The sequence below is a fragment of the Uranotaenia lowii genome, chromosome 1 (genome assembly GCF_029784155.1).
Source record: "Uranotaenia lowii strain MFRU-FL chromosome 1, ASM2978415v1, whole genome shotgun sequence".
Classification (NCBI taxonomy): Eukaryota; Metazoa; Arthropoda; class Insecta; order Diptera; family Culicidae; genus Uranotaenia; species Uranotaenia lowii.
In genome coordinates this window covers 1,929,602-1,951,752 of record NC_073691.1, presented here as the reverse complement: position 1 = coordinate 1,951,752, position 22,151 = coordinate 1,929,602, and the positions used below count along the sequence as shown (strand labels likewise).

Here is a 22,151-nt window from a genome sequence, read left to right as displayed (position 1 = left end):
GATTTGACAGATCGCACAAATTTCGCAGTTATGAGTGCGCAGTCCAATTTTTTGCGATGCGAATGGTATGATTTCCTATAATAGATTATTCACCGTACACAACTCCTTTTTTTAACTTCTCATATACGATTTGTTACATTTTAACGACAACATAATTGAATTCGACCAGCATATAAAGTATCAAAGACGCATTTATCGTATCAAAAATCTTCGTCATGCCAAATTCGTTAATTCTCAGGCTATGGAAAAATGTGTTTTCATTAATGTAGATTGTTTTTTGTTTTGTCTGGGATTTTAACGCTCGTAATTAATTCAATCTCAATGAATACTACGAATAATAATATTTCATTCCGATGACTTCATGTTTTGTTCTCTCTTGAAAAATAATGATTTGAAGATTGATTCAAGAATTTACTTCTTAACTTTTCAATGAAATTAGTGAGTTAGAGTGATTTTTTTAACTGTGTTTACTGCTCCGGTTAGCCTACCGCACGGAAGGCTACCGTCGCGCGATTAGAAATTTTCCCAGTAGCCGCAATATTTGTAACTCCCTGCCTTAGGAATATCATCCTCGTTAGGTGGCCTGGCAATTATATCTCAAACGTAGAACTAATTCGCCGGTGTCATCAAAAAGCGCTAGGAATCGAGATACGGGATCCTAAGTGTAAATGGATTGGACATACGCTGCGAAAAGATGTAAACGGGATTTGCAGAGAGGCGCTTGAGTGAAATTCAGAAGGACATCGAGAAGAGGCAAAACCAAAAGCTCGTGGCGGCGAAGCCTATTTAGCCTAGGGATACCATACGTACTCTTTTAAGAGTACATGTACTCTTTTTCGATCGAAAAATGAGCGTACTCTTCTTTTTGTAAAATTTTACCAAATGTACTCTTTTTTTGGTGCAAGGAAAAAAATTAAATTTTCTCATATAAATTAAATTATTTATTCCGATACATGAAGATTGGATTCTTATAAATCCAAAAAGTCCAATTTTTTATGCGTTCGTTGCACAACACTTCAGTTTTGCTTCTTTCGTTAAATGTTTCAAAGGATGGATTCCTAAGGAAGGAATAACGAGTACCTACATTCACGATTTTCATCTTGATTTTTCGTTCAAAATTAGCGCCTTTGAGGGCATCCGCAGCAATCGCGAGCAAAGTGAAAATGCTCGCGAGTTTAATCACTTCTATACCGCACCGGGGGTTAGTATCAAGGTGAGCAAAATAGGGCCGTTGCCGTCGGGACCGACAAAATCACCAAATTTGCTCACTAGAAAGGGGCGAGAGCAAACATGCACTGAAAAAATTCTACCGTTTTAAGCAGAATTAAACAAACGACGTTGTTTACTCGATTCTGAATCAATGCGAAGTGGCCAGCAATATGGCTCGGTATGACGGAAGCGAACCACTTTGACATACATACACGAGCCGAAGGCTTCAACGGAGTTGTTAAAAATCGCATCTTGGGCAGAAACTTTTTTTTATTGCACAAAAACTAATTCCATGAAATATTTCCGAAAAGCCCTTCAAGTCCGACGATTGCTTGCTGAAGATTTAATGGAGTAATAATAATCGAGACCAGTGCGCTGTGTAGGATTTTTGTATCCAACCGGCCAATATGGGTGGCATTCCAGTACTGTCCCTACCGATTCGGCTTTCGAAACGAGGTCTCTCAATAAGTTTGCAACTAATGGGACCCAGTTTTTCGGAGCAGCAACTATTTCAGTCAGCACTTTGGATAGAAAAAAGTTGGTGGTTTTTTTTAGAAAAGTATGATTTTAATAGAAATATAATAAATATAAATAAAGTTGAATTTTAGTTGAACTGTTTAGTTTGCAGAATTTTGTTTTTCGGGTCCATGTGTTAGGAAATATAAGTGCCCGGCGTTTTGAAAGCAAAATTGAGCTTAATTTGAAAATACATTCTTATCTGAACTTATTTTATTCAATCAAGTCGTCCTACAATTCAATAAGTTTTTAATCACAATCCAGCAAACGGGTGACACGGAATTTGAAACACCGTAAGGGAAACTCAACGCTTTGCCGAAAGGATCAAAGTTGAATCGGTCGCCGAAAACAACCACCACCGGTTGAAAGCGGTGTCCTATAGATATGATGACGAGGCCAAGCGAAGCAAACATCCTGCTAACTGCTAAGAAGTTCTTGCTGCATCCGCCATCGGACCCGATTGCTGGTCGTCTAAGCTGCTTGGCCTTAAGGCATTTGCTGCTGCTGTACGGCATGTTCAACCAGGATGTAGACTTTGACGTCACGTTACGGATAGCAGCTAATCCGTCGAATAACTGCCAACAATCCCCAGGCCCTTTTAAGCCCAACATTAATCGAAATTTTAGCAAAAAAAACTGACGACTCCGAAAATTTACTCGGTCCGTATTAATTTAAGATTAAGATTTTCTTCAAAAGTTTTCTCAGTGCAATGCTAAATTTGAAAATATAATTATGCTACCGCCCGGTGCGCGAAAGAGTGTGTATCCTAAAACCGGTCCGCTGAAATGAGCAAAACCGGGCCGCGTATACTCACTTATTGGTGCGTTTGCTCTGAGTATGTATGAAGTCCTGAACAGTAGGCAATATGCATAACAACAACTTGCTAAAAAGCATAGTGCACAAATCAAAAGCGAACGAATCAGCAATAATATTTTCGAAGAGTGAAAAACCACGTCTCTAAAAAAAATATTTTAAAATTCAGTTTTTTTTTATCAACCTTGGTGTGATTTCTCAGTATAAAATCGAAACTTTGAATAATCCAACCTAAAATATTGAGATTTGTCAATTAAGTTACATATCATGCAACAACATGCAACATAATTGGCGTTATTTGAATGACCTAAAACATCATGGCTTTGAATAAATGGCGTTTGTCTTTACAATTTTAAAAATATTTCTCAATGTACTCTTTTTGGCGTAGCAGGATATGGTAACCCTAATTTAGCCGCCGAAATCTAAACTGTCGACGAGAATCTTGACTGTGACCAAGTGAAGACGCTGGCTCAGGATCGTCGACAGTATAAGTCTTACCACGGTCCTATGCACCGGAGGATCGGCGCGGGAACATAAGGTAAGTAGGTAAGTCATTGTTCAAAATTTCTGGGTTGCAATACCGTATTGGCAGGAGCCATCACATAGCTAACCGAATTTCTTAACGAGAAGGTATACATGTCATGTTGAAGGATGTTCAAAAAAATTTCTTGGAGCATCGTTGAGCTGAGAAACTGCACGCTTATCTACGGGACTACATTTTTTTATGTTCAGAAGGCAAACGTTACCATATTTCGATAATGCTCAAATCAGAAGGGTACACTCACACAATTAAAAGGTTGTCACAAAGTAAACGTGGTACTCCGACGTAAAATAAAAACGCTGGCTATTTGAAGAAAAAATTGTCTTTGCCGCTTTTTTAAGATTTTCTATGTTTCTTCGGAAATCAAGTACTATATAGACGAAAGCGATTTCTATTTCTCTCGAAACGGGAATGAATAAACCGTTTAGTTTAAAATCCTTAAAAAAAATTCTCTCGAAAACCTTTTATTCCGCCAATTGACTCTGTGCCGACAGTCAAAGATGGTATGGTTTGGAATTGTAGTGATCTTTCCTATGAGAGAAAAAATACTAGTAGAACGAGTCTCACACATTACAAGCATGATTGAGGTGGGGGGAGGGGTTCACTATTGATGTGACACATTCCAAGCGATTTTCATAAAGTAAACGTAATACTTCAACGTATAAAAAATCTTTAAAACCTATTGTACACAGATAATTAAGAAGCTAAAAAGTAGTAAAATTGATTTTCTATTATTTTAAATGTTTTTGATAGAGTAGCTGTTTCTGGGTGACTTGAAATAACTTTATTGAGGCAAAATTTGGACACTTAACTCAATGAGGATATATTATGAAGGATTTGCAAATTAAGTGAATTCCAAGCAATTTTAAGGCTATGATCATTTAGTATCCGGGCACTTTATTTCGGTTATAGCTACGTTATTAGAGCTCGGATATGCAGCGATTTAGCAGCGTTGTATTGGTTATGAAAAGGACTATCTTGCCTATTTTTGTCAGATTTTTAAGTTAATGTGTGTTTGAGATATTTACGATGCAAAAAGACATGGTAAAAATAATTTTGCACAAATTTGCGCTTTTTGCGCATTTTGCGCCTCGAAAATTCTTCATTGTTGACTTGAAAACTCATAAACTGATGATTTTTTTCTCATTCTTTTTTGTATCGAATAGTTAAGAAGTATAAGGAGCCACTCTAGAATCCACACGAAGTTCAAATCAAGCATCGGAATGGATCCCTTGATCTTAAATATGGTAAAAAGTCTATGGTTATTAGAGATAACTGAATGCAGACCCCTTAAATAATGCAATTAATCCATTTCCGTCAGTCAAAAAGTGTTGTCTGACTAGCAGACACCAAATAAATAACTAAAAGTGAACAGTTCCTTAGATTGCAATATGTGCAACTGGTTTTTTCGCAATGTGACAGATGTGTTCTGATGGACAAAGAAATTTATGTTAAATCCGGATTCAAGAGATCAAATTCTTCAAGTTGCCTCCTCTTGAAAAGGTTCCAACTAGATTCCAATTGCTTTTTCCAGGTGAGTTTGTGTAAAATATCATGATTTTGCAAAGGTTTTACTTCTATGGTAAAAATAATAGATAAATACATGACTGACACAAGTGTGCAAAGATAAAAAAGAGATTTTATGAAAAAGTAAGATTATTTCTTGAAATCATTGATAAATAATTTTTTTTTTATATTTTTATATTAAATGTCATATTAACACCTTCATTTCCTCCATAGAAAATTTTTCGATCAAATGAATAGTTTTTAAAATACAATCGTTTGTAACTGCCCGGATACTAAATGATCATAGCCTTATTTAATGATACCAAGGAATGATAAGTACACAGTTAGAAAAATCCACGTAGATTTACATGCAACAACATGGGTAGAAGGGAATCGGCTATTTGCGTGCGAAAAAACGGCATATTTCATGTAAATTTTCATGAGCACTCAATGCTGTTGTTTACTGTAGGTTTACATTATTTTGATCTTTATTGCCAGGGAATATTTTACTTATTGAAAAAAATAATGGATTTGTACGGAGGAAAAGATTTATTTCACGTTTTTAAACTCACTATTTGAAGATGAACACTTGAACCGAACACTTTGAAGTAGGTATCAAATAATTATAATTATCGATACATTTTCTTTCACTCGATTTTCCTAACGACGGAAGCGAAGGCTGGGGCGATGATTTCACATTCAACTCCATCGCAGCATACACCATCGATTTCCTGTCAAGGAAAGTTGTTAGTTTGAAATTATGATATTGTTTCATGATATTTCTTACCTCTGTCTGTCTCAAATTAGCGCACACGACCAGATTGAACAAGAAATTGATGAATTTCGCCTGCGTTGGGAATCCAAAAGGAACGAAAACAAAACAGAATTGGCAAACTGACGTTGACGCTGGATTTCGCATGCGGTGACATGTAAAGTTCCTTTCAAAGGCTAATATGCTATACTCTTTTTCATATTTTTTGTGGCGATGATGTGAAAACGTGCAATGTAAGATTACATTTTTCTTTCTGTGTATTGCTTAAGTTAAAATAGATTACGGAAAAAGCAGCTCAAAGGTTACATAATTTTGCCAACCGATTCGAATAGATTTACAGGAAATGAAATTAGCGGTTCTAACTTTCAAATAACGTTAATACTCTTACCAAGGAGATTCTCAACTTGATTCTGAGTACTTTCGGATCTCTCTAGAAAATGAAACTCAACTGTTATTTGATTAAATAAACGATTCGCTTTATTCTACGCAGATAATATTATAGCATTTCGCAAGCGCACAACTAAAACATCTTTCCGCCTAATGACAGAAAGTGTGCAAAGCATTTACCTAGCATATTACAACAATTCACTCATTCATCAGCATGCCTTTAATAATTAAAAATCTATACACTGGAATTCTGCTGCCGGTTTTTGCTTCTGCTCTAAACTAAAAGCACTTATTTTTTTAGAAGTAGTTGTTTGATAATATTTTCTCGTTTCTCGCTTAGTTTTTTCAAGCTAAATACATACATACATACATACATTCGGAAAGTTGTTTCCTTCTTCTTTCCAGCCCTTAAACTAATAGTACTGATCTCTGGAAGGATCGATTTCTACTTAGGTCCTATTCCTGTAGATTTTTATTTTATGGACTTGTTTTCTCTAAACTGTACACAATAATTGCTCGCTTGTTGTTTTTGACAATATGTTTCTTCTTTTCAACTTATCATTAAAACTAGATAATAAAAAAAAACAATTCGAAGCGTGGGTGTTAAACAAAGGTTCAGATTGCTTATGTGTGCTTTTTTCTCCTACAATATTTAAAGTTAATACAATTCGACATGAGTTTTTAGGTTTGCTTTTTGTACAAAGTCGACACAAGTTTTTTCGTAGAATCTACTCTCTAATAAACAGTAATTGACGTTTGCTGAGGGATTTCGCTTTTTTTTTGTTCTTTTCTTTTTTAATTTGTTCTGATTCGTTGTAGAAATTTGAGTGTAACTAGTTAGTACAACCTAACAGTTCCATTCAAACTGGTCGGCTGCTGCTGTTGCTGCATCTGTTGAGTTCGTTCTGTGATGTTCTCCTCGATATACAGATTGCCTGGTCCTTGAGGTTTGCTACAGTTTTTATCGTCTGAAATTGGCATGAAACGAAAGAGAAGAAACGAAATGCAATTAGGTTTGTATTATTGTTGTCTCTGAAAGTTAAATGCAATTCAGGTGTCACAAAATTCATCAACCATGGCCAAACAAATAAACAGATGGATTCAACGACCCATTTTTGTCACTACGTTAACAACTGATTGTTTCCCGAATGCGGAGAGGTGGCTCATAAAAATGTTCAAGATGACCGTCAATTCCATTAATCGAATTCAATTCCCCTCAAAAATTGGAACCTCAAAATCAAAAATAGTCGAACGAAAAAAAATTAATTCATATGCAATTGTGAACTTGAAATCAACACCTCAGACATCTCAAAAGAAAAAAAAAATTGTAGAACCAATCCCAATGAGTGGTAGTTATGTTATAAATTAAGAAAAAATGCGCGATGATTATTATTCAGATGGAAACAGATGTTTCCAATCAATCCATCAGACGAGGAAAGCTTCGACGAACGAGGAAAGCCAAGCCGTGAATTATTGCAAAATCACTTGTCATCTTTTCGTCTGTCTGAGCGCCTCTGCTCGCGAGTGATTGACAGTTAAATGGATTTGAAGCAAACAAGCAAAAGCGGAACGTGTCATGTTAGATTTGCTAGAGATTTCATGAGAATTTTTTGTTTTTCTATTTCTAAAAATTATTTTCCGTATCACTTAAATTTCTTCCTTTTTTTTCCTCGTCGGCAGATGTGGTATTTCGAATAATTTGAAGTGGAACCAGAATACACGATTTGTCATATCCAGCGTTGAGACATTGAAATCATTGTTATTTTCTTTTTGTATAATTTTTAACTTATTGTAACATTTTGTTTATTTTTTTCGTTCTTCTCGTAACTTTATGTCATTTGTCATTTCCGTTTTTTTTTTTCGTCATTTGAGTTAATTCAGTAATTTTATCAATTTCGTTTTTCCTCATTTTGTTCATTATTATTTTTTATTTGTGTAACTATCGTGATTTTTTTTAATTTTTGTCTTTTTTCATTTTGATTATTTTTGTCATTTCTGTTTTTTTTTAATTTTATTCCTGTCATTTTTCAGTTTTGTCATTTTTTGTAGTTCGGTTAGTTTTGTCTCATTTTGACGATTTGCCTTATTTTCTTATTATCACTTTTGTATTTTTTAAAATTTTGGTGATTTATCGACTATTTTTTAATTATTGCTATGTTTGTGATCTTTGTTACAGCTTTTCTTATTATTAATATTTCTCGTTCAAAATTTTTCATTGTCTAAGGTTTCAAAATAGACAGACTTCCTAAGAATTCTACTCTTTACCGTAGAAACCGATTATCTGATGATTTAAAGCCAACCGGCTAACCGACATCATCGCTGCGAACATGCCGACGATTTTTGAACGTGCTTTACCTTGAATAGTAATTAAAACAAAAAGTTTGGGGCTTGGGAATTTTTCCCCGCCAACAATCTTGAACAACCTCAACTACCAGAAGAAAAAACAGACGTTAAATATTTAATGGAAATTAAATATCTTCAGAAGAGAACTCCCAAATGTGCATTATTCAATCTCTCATGGGAGCACATTTTTCCTCGGTTTTGGTTTGCTTTGGGAATTATTTTTTTATCTCGAATTAGTATGCAGACAATGTCACTCTCAGCCAGTCATTCAGTCCAATCACAACTTGCGGCCGGTGAAGGGATGCAACCTTAAAGTTAGAGTCATCGCCGTAGGCCTCGTCTTTCAAAATTAAAAGACTCGAGGAAAAAAGAGCGTTGGGATTCCTCGAAAATCGAATCAAATAGTAGAGGAGATTGTAGAAATCTTTTGCGAAACGTCTTTTTCTTAAAAATAGTTTTTTTCTACTGTTGTTAAATTTCGAAACGAAGTTAAGCAAGCGAACATGTCCGCTAATGAGGTCGATCATCGTCGGTCCCGCGTAGGCCATGATGATTTATTTTCTAACGTTTGTTTTTCAAAGCATGGCATGCTTTGTCCTGAGTGTTTTTTTTTTCATGCGACTAAATCATTCAAACGCGGACGTAAATCGATCGCTAGTTTCTATTTCTTAGTGTTTTTTTTTCTGGCGTTGAAACATTCCTCAAGGGAATCGCACCGTTTTGTCCACCTGCCACCATCAGTGAATACCTGTGCTATGCATGAAATCGCATTAGTACAATCTCGATCACGAAACACCTCCTCGCTGCGATGCGAGTTCGGTTTGTCGAGAGACATGCTTTGAATATAAAAATAGTGAGATAGGTATCTACGGCTCTACACCTTGAGCATCTCCTCGCTTTACATTGATTTGGTTTCTCGTTTCATTGAACATCACCTGACCATAACCTCATTATTTTTGGCGAGGAAATCTCAAACAATCTGTGGGGAAACATGACACCCAAATTTTGTGAAAGTAAACACAATCTTCAACTCACCTAGCAACTGATCCAAGTAGACGCAGCGCACCTCAATCGGATGATTCCGCTGACTGGCCAGACAGTGTTGATGAATTCCGGCACAATCTCCGTTGCTACTGTTGGGTCGCCGGAACCTTCTCGATTGTCGAGAGGCCGTGGATTGTTGGTGATTTTGGTGATGATGACGAGGTGAGTGTTGAAACTCATCTTCGTTGATGATGCCAGCTGTTGGAGACATCGTATAGGCTCCTCCGCCACCACCCGCGCTACGACCTCCCGGATGATGTCCGATGACATCGTCCAGGAACAGGGACCCGTTCTCCAGTTGCTGCATGCTGGACAAATGGTTCATCAGCTGGGCCGACAAAGCTTCCATGTCTGGAGGAGATAAGGTTGAAATTTGTTCAATTTAATGTGTTTACATATTTGAAGTAAGATTTGTTGGGTTGCTTTGATTGAACTTAGAAACTCATAAAACTACACACGGTTAAATGTTGGTATAAAAACGCTTGGATCAATCGCAAACATTTCTCATTCTACCCATCATAAAATACAACATTGTCCAGAGTACTGATACTCAAACTTCCGACTTTGATCCTCCGGAAAATGGTTACACAAAATCACAAAACAAACACACGTTTTCCTAGCTCAAAGAAAACAGCGCAGCGCACTATCATAAATTAATCATACTTAGAGTAGGAATAATAAACAGACAAGAGCACATGGATGAAGGCGTAAAATTGAAGACGCAGCTTCCAAACCACGCTAGTCTGCTGCTGCCTACAGCAAGCAGGAAACCGGACCAGCCAAAACGGGAAAAAATGTATCAATTTTCTTCCGCCCGGTTTTTTTTCTCCATCAATAATAAACAGTGCCAATCAATTTTCCTTCGAAGCAAACCAAACGGAAGATGTCTTAGTTTAGATACGGGAAATCTTCAAAGCAGTGGAAAGCTGCTGCCTGCCGGAAGTAGGAGGAAAACTCAGGCAAACACAATTATGAAAGAAAAAATTCTGAGTGTGCTTCCGCAAAAACAATAACAGGAACCAGAATTTGGTCGGGCCATGTGGCACCAGACCAAAGTAGGCAGCGACAGCACGCGTCGTAGTCGTCGAACTGCCGAAAAAAGCGTAATCAGAAAACAAGATACGGAAAACGAAATTCGAAAAAAAAAAATGGTCGGAAGTTCGATTTCCGCCTACTTTGTGTGTGGGGCTCTCCAAATATGGACGAAAAGGTATGTTTTTCGGTTTCTCTATCTCCCTTTCAAGTACGCGTTTTGCTTTTAGTTCAAGCTTCTGGTTTTCGGGAATATCTTATTGTATCATCAGTTTGGCTCTCAATCTTAAAGATCCGGTGTGTGGATGAGTTTTGTGACAGCACGTAGACTGTTTTTTTTTCAAGAAGAGGGTCGATTTAAATAGCACGTGGCCTACTTTGGTTCATTCGAGCTGGGTTCGCGGACATCTTGACTGTCAATTTCCTTTTCTACGATTCTTTTCACTCGGTTTTCTCTGGTTGCCTCATCCTAGTTGCTTACCAGAGATTAATTGAGACGTGTTCCGGTTTTTTCCGTTTTTCTCTACACACATTCATTGGCTAACGAAAAATGATCAGAAAGACTAACAGACAACAAGGTTGATCTTTTGTCAACACAGGAAGCGCGACTCCGGATTTTGTTGTGAAGAGGTTTTACTTTCTACCGATGACGGAAATTTGAAACGACGACAGGCGTGTGCCTAATTCTGCTGTGCATGTTTTATGATCATCCCCTCTCCTATTTTTTTTAAATTCAGGAAATTGTGTCTCTAAGGTGTAAAACCTGACGGATTTTTTTTTTAACTGAACCCTGTTTTCTACAGCCAACCTGATCTCGCATTTTCATTCTGGAGTATGAATCTGATCTCAATCCTGGTCCTGATACTGTTCCTGATCCCGGATCAAGATTCTGGTCCCTGAACTTGAAAAGATCCACGATGGATACTGGAAATCTTAATCCTGGGTTCTGTTCATGAACCCTGAATGGGAACCGAAGTCTTGATCCGGAGTTCCCGAATCCTGATCAAGGATTATAAATTTTGGTCTTGGTCTGCAATTTGATCTCGGAAGTAATGCTTACCCTGAACTCTAAAAAATTAATAATCTTGATACCAGATTCTGATTCCTTGAAGCTTATCCTGTTACCCAAATTATTATCCTGTAATTTGATCTCGGAACGTAATCTGACAGTGATTCAGATTCTGATCTTGAATTTTGTATCTGATCCTGGACACGAATCTAGTCCAGGATCTAGGATCCATGTATACTGGAAATCTTGATCCTTAATCTTGAACATTGATTCCAGATCCTAGTCCGAACCGTGGATTTTAGATCCTGATCCTAATCGTAGATCCCACGTTGATCCCTGGATTAAAATGTTGATACTGATCCAGTATTCCGAATCCTGATGTTGATGCTGGATCTTGATCTTCATCCTGAACTTTGATTTCGGTTCTGCATCGTAATCCCGGATCTCGATCCCAGATTATATCCTAGATCCTGATCCCAGATCTAGATCATTTACCGATACCAACTCCTAATATGGACTCATTTACATTTCACCATGATCATGCAAACATATGTCGAATTCAGAACCTGGATACCGATTCCGTATCCTAATTCTAAGCCGGACCCTGATCCTGAACTTAAATTCTTATCAGAATGCAGAGTCCGGACTTTTAAATATACTGAAGCCTGATCATCGGATCTATATCCTGATCTTGGCGTAGGATTCTTAACCATATCTTAACCATTCAAAAATTTGATATTCTTTAGTTTTTATTACAAGAAATATGTTTGACGTATTCGCTTTAACAAACAAGTGCATTCAAATAGATATCCTTATCAGAGCAAACCCCCTTGAGGGCTTTTGTAGAATTTATCGATTTCGAGGAATATAATGTTTAAAACGGATCAGAATCCGAATAAGAACATATAAATTCCCTATAAGGTGGGTATTGGAAAAAAAATTGTGTGTATGTGTGTGGTTTTGAAGGATTTTCTTTAATTCGCTTCATACACTGAAGGTCACTTCTTATGAGGAAGAGAAAAGTTTTTTTTTTTGAAATTTTTATCTGTGTGTTTTATCTGCATAAGTGTGTTAACTAGGATGTGTTTTCAAGTCACATTTTTACGTGACGCAAAATTCGTTCGGGAATTTCAATTTGTGCCCCCATGGTATTGCTGTAAGACGTAATTCTACGTCAAAAAGTCCCTCAATATGCAGAAATTTTATTCGAAAGATGGAGTACACATGAGTATACTTCGTTCCGAACTCAAACAGCCAAACCGCAAAAAAATAGCACAAATAAACACCCATCTCACCAATATCCGGTCAATTAACTTCATCTCAACTCCGTAAACTGAAAGATCGATGGTTTGATCGATCGATCAAGACAGCGCGTGTCCGAGACTTCCATCCACTCACTCTTTGGAGATCGCCTGAACATCCGAAAGTACATATAGATAGTGGCAATTGGCAATAAACACACAAACTGTTTGCAATGAAGTCCAGAAGCCGTCTGCCACATGCGCCGTTAAGTTAATATTATCGACGGCAGCAGCAAGAAAAACTCGACTTGCCAAATGAAATGAGTGCCATTTTTTCCGGTTTATTTTTTCAGTTTAAAAACCAAACAAACTCTCGGCACGGCGTAGATTTCTTTTTTTTTGGGCAACCACCGGTCTTTACGCATCGTTCAACACAGGCGATTTGGTTCTTGGTAAACAGCGAACGCGCAAAGTGTCGCTTTCCGCTTACGCAAAAAACAACTTTCCTGCTCCCGAAAATGACGCTCGCGGTCTTCAACGGTTGGTTCCGCTTGTTGTCAGTAGAAGAGGCAAACGTTGCCTTGTCTCAACATTAGCCAGCGGACTTCCAGTTGTCGGTTGGCCGAAAAACGATGATCGGTTCCAACTTTCGTCGTTCTTTTGACATTTGGTGGTTCTAGTTTTTCCGTTTTCACTTTTCTCAAGGGGGCGGGAAATCAAGCGCGAAAAATGACTAGTGGAGATCATTAATATTGCCACTTGCGTGTTTTGCATCCTCTTGCTTGCGTTTATAATTTGGCGAGCTCCGGCTAGTCTAGTTCGGTAGCTCGGTGGACGTGATTCCGGACCGTTTGGCTTAAACTGCAGCAACAATTCCACTCGATTAAATCGGGTGTGATCAATTATACCCTGGGTCTCGGGATAGACGCGGATAGTTTTCAAAATAAAACCAAAGAAACCCAAAACGACCACTCAGCATTGCTGCGGATCACGACGCACTACTATTGACAAACATATAGAGAAAACTTACCCGCATCGAAGTGCTTCTCGATGCGCTTCCATTGGCGCGTCTGATTGAGCGCAATAATGGCGGCCGCGAAGAAAAACAACAGACAGCCGATGATGGCCAGCAGGAGCGAGGCCGCCTGCCAGTCCCACATGATCTCCTCGGTGTTTTCCTTCCGCGGGTGCGGCTGGCCTTGACCATCATGGTGGTGATGCTTGTGTCCCGGCTTCGAGTGTTCCTGTTGGAACAAAATTGGAGAAAAGAAAAATCGTTAAAATACGAATTGAAATCGATCGTCTCGAGAAACTTACCCGGGTCAGCTTGTCCAGATCCATGTCGAGATCCTTCATCGTCCCGCAGACAGTGTCCATGTACTCTTGACAGGGTCGCAACACCAGCTGCTGCTCTCCACAAACTGTACACGGAACACATTCAGCCCTCGAAGGATTCCACCAGCAGGCGCCCTCCGCAGAGGATAATACTGACAGCAAGGTCATCAACGCAATGAGCCACCGCACTCGGCTGGATACCAGCGATTCCATGAGGCTTACCGAACTTAACCTTAATCTACTACTGCTTACAACACTAGGAAGGCGACTGCTGCTTTTGCTAATACTGGTTCTAAGACTATTGGTGCTTTTGCCGGCGGCGCTGCCGTTTGGCCGATTTTCGATGGTCGTCAATTGGTCCATTTTTTCCTCCAACCAAGGTGGCATATTCTGAAAGTGGAAACCAAATCAAAGTAGGCTGGTTAGCAACTGTCATTCAAGCAAACTGAAATTCATAATTTAAAAGTTTTCTTCCAGCCAGAGAGCACAAACGAAACGAAACGAAACGGACACACACTCCTAGCAACTGACCGGAAGCTTCCTCCAGCGAGCGATTATGGACACAGGCAGTAGCAGAACTTAGCTGATGAATATTAATTACTCTGGTGCGGTGCTCATCAACCAACTATCATCAATTTGTGTTTGTTGGTGCTATTACATAAATAGTCACGGGCCAAGTCAGGACCGAAGACGATTGGGATCCTCTATCGGATCGAATGGGAAAACAATTAGAAGCAAACCTACTACTTGGTCCAACTAATCGGAGAAGGTTCCGTGCAGATGTTTTGTTCGGTCAATCAAAGATGTGAATATGAATGTTTTCGTACTTCCTGTTTGAACGTTGAATGTTTTACGATCTATCAGTGATCATCTTTCTACTGAAGTGCCCTCTGTTGAAACGCCGGACAGTCAAGTAAGTACCCGACTATACCTTTATTAATTTCCAATATTCATTCGCCTTTTACGATTATGGGCAAGGTGATTATTGAAGCTAGTTCTCTTACGTTTCGTTTGTCATTCGTTGGTTGACGACAAAACTGCATGTTGAATTGTAACCGTGCTGCGAGTGATAACTTCTAATATTGTGGAGAACCAATTTTTGAGATCGTTTTTTACTTAGACAAAACTGTTGAAGGAAGCTGGCAGGAGGCAGTGGAAAGGAGAAACTTGTTCTGCTTGAGGATAGAACTTGGAATACTTTGATTTCTATAATTATCTAACTCATTTACTGAACCATTTCCATGTTCACATATAATATTTGTTTCAAATTCAGAAAAAAAAAATCAGTAGACATCAGAGGCTAGTCATTTGGCAACACTGCTAGCTTATTGTACCATAGGTCAACTGAACGGAACCTATTAATTGCGATAACGGCAAAATATGATTGGAAATGCATTTGCATTCTATGAAAAATAGCAACGCCCTTTGATGTCTTTGTTTTGCATTTTGGCAAAACACGGCACGTTTGCTTTCCCATGTTAGACGTGTCGGAACAGAAAAAAAAACTATTCAAAACAAAGTTTTTTCTATCTTCGATGTTACCCCTATCGCCTAGCTGGCACAGGCAGCAAAATAAACTCCCGTTTTTGGGAAGGAAGAAAAAAACAAACCTTCCAAACAGGATGTTTTATGCAATGTATTGTTTTGGTTCGGCTTCTAGCAACCTGTCTGTCTGTACTGTACCCATCAGTAGAACTTCCTGTTTGGGTCTGTAGAACTCTGACTGCAGTCAGAAAGCGCACGTTATTTATGAGTGATTGCTTGTATTCTACTGTTTTATGATGTTTATTTTAAGCAGCTTGTTGTTTAATAATTTACATGCAAACGAGCATACAATTATTGTTATTTTTATCAACGCATAGTGTCCCAGGTCGTTGCCGCCGTACGCCAACTTTCGAACACAGTAGGCAGTTTCTAGAAGCAAAACCTACTGCGATCAGCTACTTATGTATATTTATCTACTGGACTTATCTAGGGTAGGTCGCGTTCGCAAATCACCTATCCAATCCAATCCAATGTCTATCCTAGACCAGAGCGTCCATCAATGTCAATCACTGGGATTCAACGTGTAACTAAGTAGCTGCGCTTTGCTCGGCTTATTAGGTTGATAGATAAAAATTAAACAACCGTGAAACGAAGCTAACCAATCACTATGTACGCGTACGAACTATTTATATTTGAATATGTATACGGTTCTCTAGGAAGATTGTCGTCTTAAACACGATTGTAAATTGACCAAAACGTCTTGTCTTCTACCCTACTTACTAAGAAGAAGAAGATGGGTACGAATTTTCTCGAGAATCTTAAGCGGACCGCGAGCAGATTGTTTCGCTATTCTAGATTAAGTATATCTCTTCCAAGAAGCTGATGATGTTCATGATGATGCGGACTGACGATGATCCAATCAAAGTGAAATGCGGAATGTGTGTATTTTCCTTGGAAGGCCGTCTGGTTCAGAACTGACAGAAATGTCGGTCGGTTGAACAATAATCTCAAATGGCTGGAGAGGGTGAAGGAAAAAGGAGAAAGGGAGATATGGAGCCAGTTAAAGTAATTACGGTCAACTTTCCCAGATTGCTGCGCCGGTTTGGCGTCACAAAGTACTAATATGAAACGATCTAAAAAACGGAACGGAATGGTTTGCGAAAATTTCCACTGAAAATTGCGACTTCCACTCTCTCCGGGGTGCCATCAAATGGGGGTTCCATTATTCTGCTAATGGATTGGCTACAAGTTTTCCCATTTAAGCAAATGGGTACAGCAGATTTTGCGTCTTTGAAAGACAGCCTGATTTTAGTACCAATAAACACTGACACCAAACAACCGGTCACTTTGTCTGTGACCCTATACTATAAACAAGTCCAGAATTTTGAATAACATCAACCTTGGACCATCATCATCATCATCGCCGTCATGAACACTATCGAGAGACGACGTATGATTTACAAGTCAAATCCCTGTCAAGCGCCGTTCGTCGAATGGGCAACTTTGCCAATTTTTAATTAATGCATGCACCATGGATCACAAATGTGAAATATGGTCTGTAATTTCAAATTTAAATTGAACTGATCAATTTGAAATATTTTTTACGTTGTTTGTTTGTCGAAGGTGAACCAGAAGACTGAAATATGGCCTTAAGCGTTAAACCATTATTTATGAATAAAGTGAAAACTATTGGACTTAAGATCATCCCAGTGGTATTCCAAATTTTTTCCTATTTTGTGTTAAAGTTTGGCAATTTTTTTTTAAATGAAAAGGCAAATTATGGAAGGAGGAGTAATACTAAAGTCTTCTTGAAAATCGTTGCTCAGCCGAAACCAAATCCCACTATCTCAAGTTTGCTCTCGAAACATCTGTACGCACCTAGTTATACAGTGCCCACGGTTATTTAGTTTTCCGGGACATTGGCCGTCCCCGTGGCCGTGTGTTGCACATTTGAGCAGAGGCGATGAGAAACAGGGTATATATTTGCCAAGAAAACATCGTTTAGAACACGCGGACATCAGCATACCCCCCTCTTCCCGATTTTCTGTCCTCTAGACCTCCTCCCTAATCCCTTGGAGGATCTTCTGTCCGAAATTGTTGTGTGGTACGGTGTTCCCACATATAAATGGGATGTTTGTATACATTAAAACAGGAGGAGCGAGAACGATGAAATAATAATTAACTTCTGCTGGATGCTCGGAAGAATACATATGTACAGAAAAACACACAGCCTCCATCAGAGGATCTCGCTGTGATGGGTTCAGCTGCCCAAAGTGAATTTCCCCCACTTCCCTCCCTTACTTATTAAACCATTGAATCTTTCGCTTTCAAGCTTTGCAATATTGATGTTTTGCTTTCTGACTTTTAACAGTTGTTTTTAAGTTGGAGATTTTGTTTAGTATACGCGGTAGAATTCGTTCTACTTTTTTCAATCCAATAGAACTGTAAGTGAAGAAAAAGTAAACAAACCCATTCTGTTACTACTGGAAAACGTTCATCGTCCCGTGACGAAAAAGTGTGCTCCAAACAAAAACATTTCATTAGAGCGTTCGTTCCCGATCAGGAGAACATTTTAAAATTTTATTTAAAAAAATAACATAATCTAAACGCTTATTGGAATTATAAAACAAACAAAGGGTTTAGATGGACTTTGATTAAATGAAAACATCAAATCTCTAACATTCTAAAGTTCTTCTGCAATAACTCGTTTTCGATACGATTAACAAATGGTTTCACTAACAAGGACATCTAAACCAACAATAGTTGTCAGATCTAAAGATGTTCGATTAGATCTCCAGATTAAAAAACTTTTCATGGATCCACAAATTCGACATCTACACATTTCCTGAATTTCTTTCGTCAAGCTATTTTCGGTAAAATTCCACGAAAAACCTGTCATTCGAAAACTTAGAGAACTGTCAAAATGACAGTAGTCAATTTCACAGTTATGTTTTGGTTCTCTGTAAGTTTAATCGTACGTTGTTACTGAAATTCTAGATTTCGTTGCCGGAAAACTGTAAAAATGAAATATTTTTACCGAAAAAAAAGCTAATGTTACCGAACAAACAATAATATTCGAAAATTTAAACCTAATTATTGGTTATTCCACTGAACAATTTTTGGTAATTTTTACCTGTATTACCTGTAAATCAACCTTTTTTTCAATCAAATTATCAAACTGGTTATTCGTTTAAACTATCGTAATTATAGATTTTTCGGTAATATTGAATCAAATGACCAAATGCATCTTTTTTTTTTCTGTAAATTCGATTCAATTTTGTTTTTCTCTCCTGATCGGGATTCGCTCACTCTGACTGGAGAAGTACAATGCATCTGGTATCTGTTGCGGTTCCGTTGTTTGGAAAGTAAACATACCTGCGGTTTGCGCTGCTGCGGTTAAGGTTTCTCCTTTCGATTCACCCAACTCCCGGTTAATTTATATCGTCCGAATGGCTTGACAACACCGATTTCGGCAGGTTATTATAACTTCCCGTACATTGTTGTTGTTATTGTTGACTTCCAGTTTACTTCCTTCACCATTCCATTGTTTCCGGTCTTGCTTGTGGAAGTTCGATCAAAGAAGGCCGCTTCCCAAATCACGTCGCCACGGAAACCATCGGTCTACGATGTCGTTTGTTTTATGAATTTGAATCGTACCCTCCTCGTCTACTTATCCCTTTTTAGTTATACTTCGTCAGTTTTGAACGTGTAAGCTTTAAGTGTCGTTATGCTTATGTTTTTGTCCAACTCTTCGATATGTATTTTTGTTATTTTTTTCGTGATCCGTGTGGGTCGTCGACAACATGCAATCGTAAACAAGTTTTTCACTAGATTCTTCTGCTTCTTCTTCTCGGTGCGTATGCTTCAAGAGTTTCACAACCTTTGCGTGACCGGATGAATAAACTAAACTAATGACACCACACTCATCGGACCAAATTTTTGCACCGTTTTTCTTTGCGGTAGTGGAAATATGTCACGAACGGGGAAAATTTATATCAGAAGATTGCGAAAACCACCGGAACATTCCTGCACGAAAGTGCTTACTGCTGCTGCACCAAAAATACACGCCTCCGACCCAAGAGAGGAGGAAAAACATCCGAAGTTACACCATACCAAACGGCACAGCTGAACACTATTTTGTTTCTTCCTTCATCGTTTCCTCGGCCTCTCTTCAAACTATTCCTCCCGCCGAGAAACTCTTTCATTCACTACTAGTAGTGGCAAAACGACTTCCATCCACCAAATACGCCTAGCAAGCACACTACCTTTTTCTTAGTAGGCGATGTTTTACTTGCAGCGCGACGCCCGCAGCAATTATTCAAATCAAAGCAATCTGCGTCACTTTCTTCTTCACCCAGAAATGCTGCAATGCACCTTTCGTTTCCGAAACACCAAAAAAAAGAAGCAAATTGACCCCCTCGAAAAGTGAAAGAAGTTTGTTTTTTGCGGATCAATATCGATAACGTTGCACAATTCCCTCAGGGTAGGTGACGACGACCCAGCACAGGAGTCTTGGATCAAAACAGATGCAGATAATCAAATTCAATCCCCGTCAAAGCCTACTACGAACGACGAGGGATATCACCATTATCATCATTCACAGAGTAAAATTATCCGTGTAGTGTAGCGTAATGCGTGATGAAGATGATCTGCAATTGATTGTCGTTTCGTTCTTGAAGATGGCGACGATGGGACCAGATCCAAATAATATGTGTGTGAAACAATTCCGAGCGTTGTTCAAAACCAACTAACAAACTTATAACTCAACACACCTCAAACTGAGAACAAAAACCGTTCCAAACAAACTCAGGATCCTGAACCGACCGTGGCAGGCAAATGTTCGAACGCGACTGACGATGACGATAGAATCTCAAATCGACTCTAACCAAATCCGCCCGAGTCCGACGACGGACGAGAAACGGAACGCCAAAAGGAAACAACCATCACATCTCCTCCTAACCAACATCACATATCCATTCCATCTAGCAAACGCATCTGACAACAAGCTTGAGGCGTACGGCGTACGGAAGGCATGGCTCGACTCTTGATTGAGCTGGTCAAAATGGAGAGAACGAGCGAAATTTGTAAGAGAGCGAGGCGTCAGGAGGAAAGTTAACCCTCGGTGACACTATGGTATTAAATTTAATCGATAATTTTTCGAGTTAATAATAAAAATTGTGGGTGCCCAAGGGAAGAGTCTCGAATAAGCATTTATTGTTTCCCATATTCTCCCATTTGCTGAAACAGTTATCGATTTATGGGAAAAAATTATATGAGAGCCTCCCTCTTCCCTATTCCTTTCCCCCCACTGGGATGAGGAAGGGTTCCCAAATAAGCATAAAAACATTTCTCGTTCCTAAATGCCCTCCCATATCAAGTTAGGTTTCTTTCGTATGATTCGTGCCATACAAAAATTGGTTGGGGCTCCCGTTTTCTCTTTCTTTCTTACTCAATGGTGGTTCTTAAATAATCATAGAATAACGCTTGTATCCAAATAAACGCCTATGAAAAATTTGGTTCTGTTTGTTCGAATAGTCCTCGAGTTATGCAATAAATTGTATGTGAGCTCGACTCTCTCCTACCTATCTCCTCACTGGAAGGAGGGAAGGGATCCAAAAAAATCATAGAATCATTAATCGTATCAAAATACAATCCCAAACCAAATTCGATGCCTTTTACCTGATTGATTCTCGAGATCTTGGAAAAAAATCGTATGGTGACCTCCTAGAGAGGGGTCTCGACAACCAAAGAGTCTTTTCCGTTGTCCAAATATCCTCCCAGGCGAAATTAGGTTTCTACTTGCTTTATTTTCTGCAGTAGTGCAAAATATTGTATGGGAGCCCCATTCTGTTTCCCCAATGGAAGATGGGAGGGGCCTCAAGGCATCTCAGGAACATTTCATTAACCCAAATTTCCCAAAAGCCAAATTTGATCCCTTGATGAGTTATCAAGATGCCCCAAAAAGTTTATGGGTGCTCCCCTCCCTTCTTCCTATCATTTCAATGGAAGCAGGAAGGGGTCTCAAACAACCGTAGAATCCTTTCCCATAACCAAATTAATATCCTCCCATACTAAATTTGGTTCGATTTGCTCTCGAATCGTATAAAAATCTGTATGGAGGACCCCCTCCCCACTTTTAATCTTCCCACTGGATAGATGGAGGGGTCTAAAACCATGTTAGAAATGTTTGATCTACTCAAAATACTCTTGCATGCCAAAGTTGGTTTCGTTTACTTTATTACTACTTGAGTTATTCAGACATGTTTATTTTATTCATCAAATAATGCATTAAATTGTATGGGAGACTCCCTTCCTCTTCGTATCTCCCCAATAGAAGGAGGTGTCCAAAATAATCATAGAAATATTTCTCGTACCCAAATAACCACCCTTGTTAAAATTGGTTCCATTTGCTTGATTTGTTCTTTAACTGAGCAAAAAAGTGTATTAGAACCCCTTTCCTCTCTATCTATCTTCACTCTGGAAGCAGGAAGGAATCTCAAACCATCTTTATAATATTCTTCCTACCCACCCTCGCATACATGAACATGAAGTTTCACTCCGATCCTTTGTGTATATGTTCGTTTTAAGAGATCAGAGTTTAGGACCAGAATGTCGGACAGGAACTCAAGATCCAAAATCAAAGACTTATGATGCAAAATCAGAATCAACCATTAAAAATCCGGGATAACGATCAGCTAAGATTTTAGATGAGTCAGAATCAGAATCAGTATCTAGAATGAGGATCCAGGATCCTCGAAATAGGATCATAAGGCAAATGATTTTAACCATGGTCATTCTTTCTCTTGGAAAAGTAAAACTTTTAATAACACATCAAAAGATTTGCACTTTTGAGTTAATTCTTTAATGTTTATCTTCGTTTTTGGAAAATTATTGGTTTTCCGTCTCTGATCAGCTGAG

General features: G+C 38.6%; 1 protein-coding gene across 1 annotated transcript; it reads right to left on the bottom strand.

The window, feature by feature from the left end:
* Nucleotides 1-5,808: 5,808 nt before the first annotated feature.
* On the bottom strand, nucleotides 5,809-20,217 carry LOC129743253 (uncharacterized). The gene is made up of 5 exons (XM_055735236.1): nucleotides 18,609-20,217; nucleotides 13,731-14,138; nucleotides 13,444-13,657; nucleotides 9,123-9,482; nucleotides 5,809-6,712 (listed from the first exon to the last, which is right to left on the bottom strand). The coding sequence occupies exons 2-5, from the start codon at nucleotides 14,133-14,135 to the stop codon at nucleotides 6,582-6,584; spliced, it is 1,110 nt and encodes a 369-aa protein (XP_055591211.1). The 5' UTR covers nucleotides 14,136-14,138; nucleotides 18,609-20,217; the 3' UTR covers nucleotides 5,809-6,581.
* Between the last annotated feature and the right edge of the window lie 1,934 nt (nucleotides 20,218-22,151).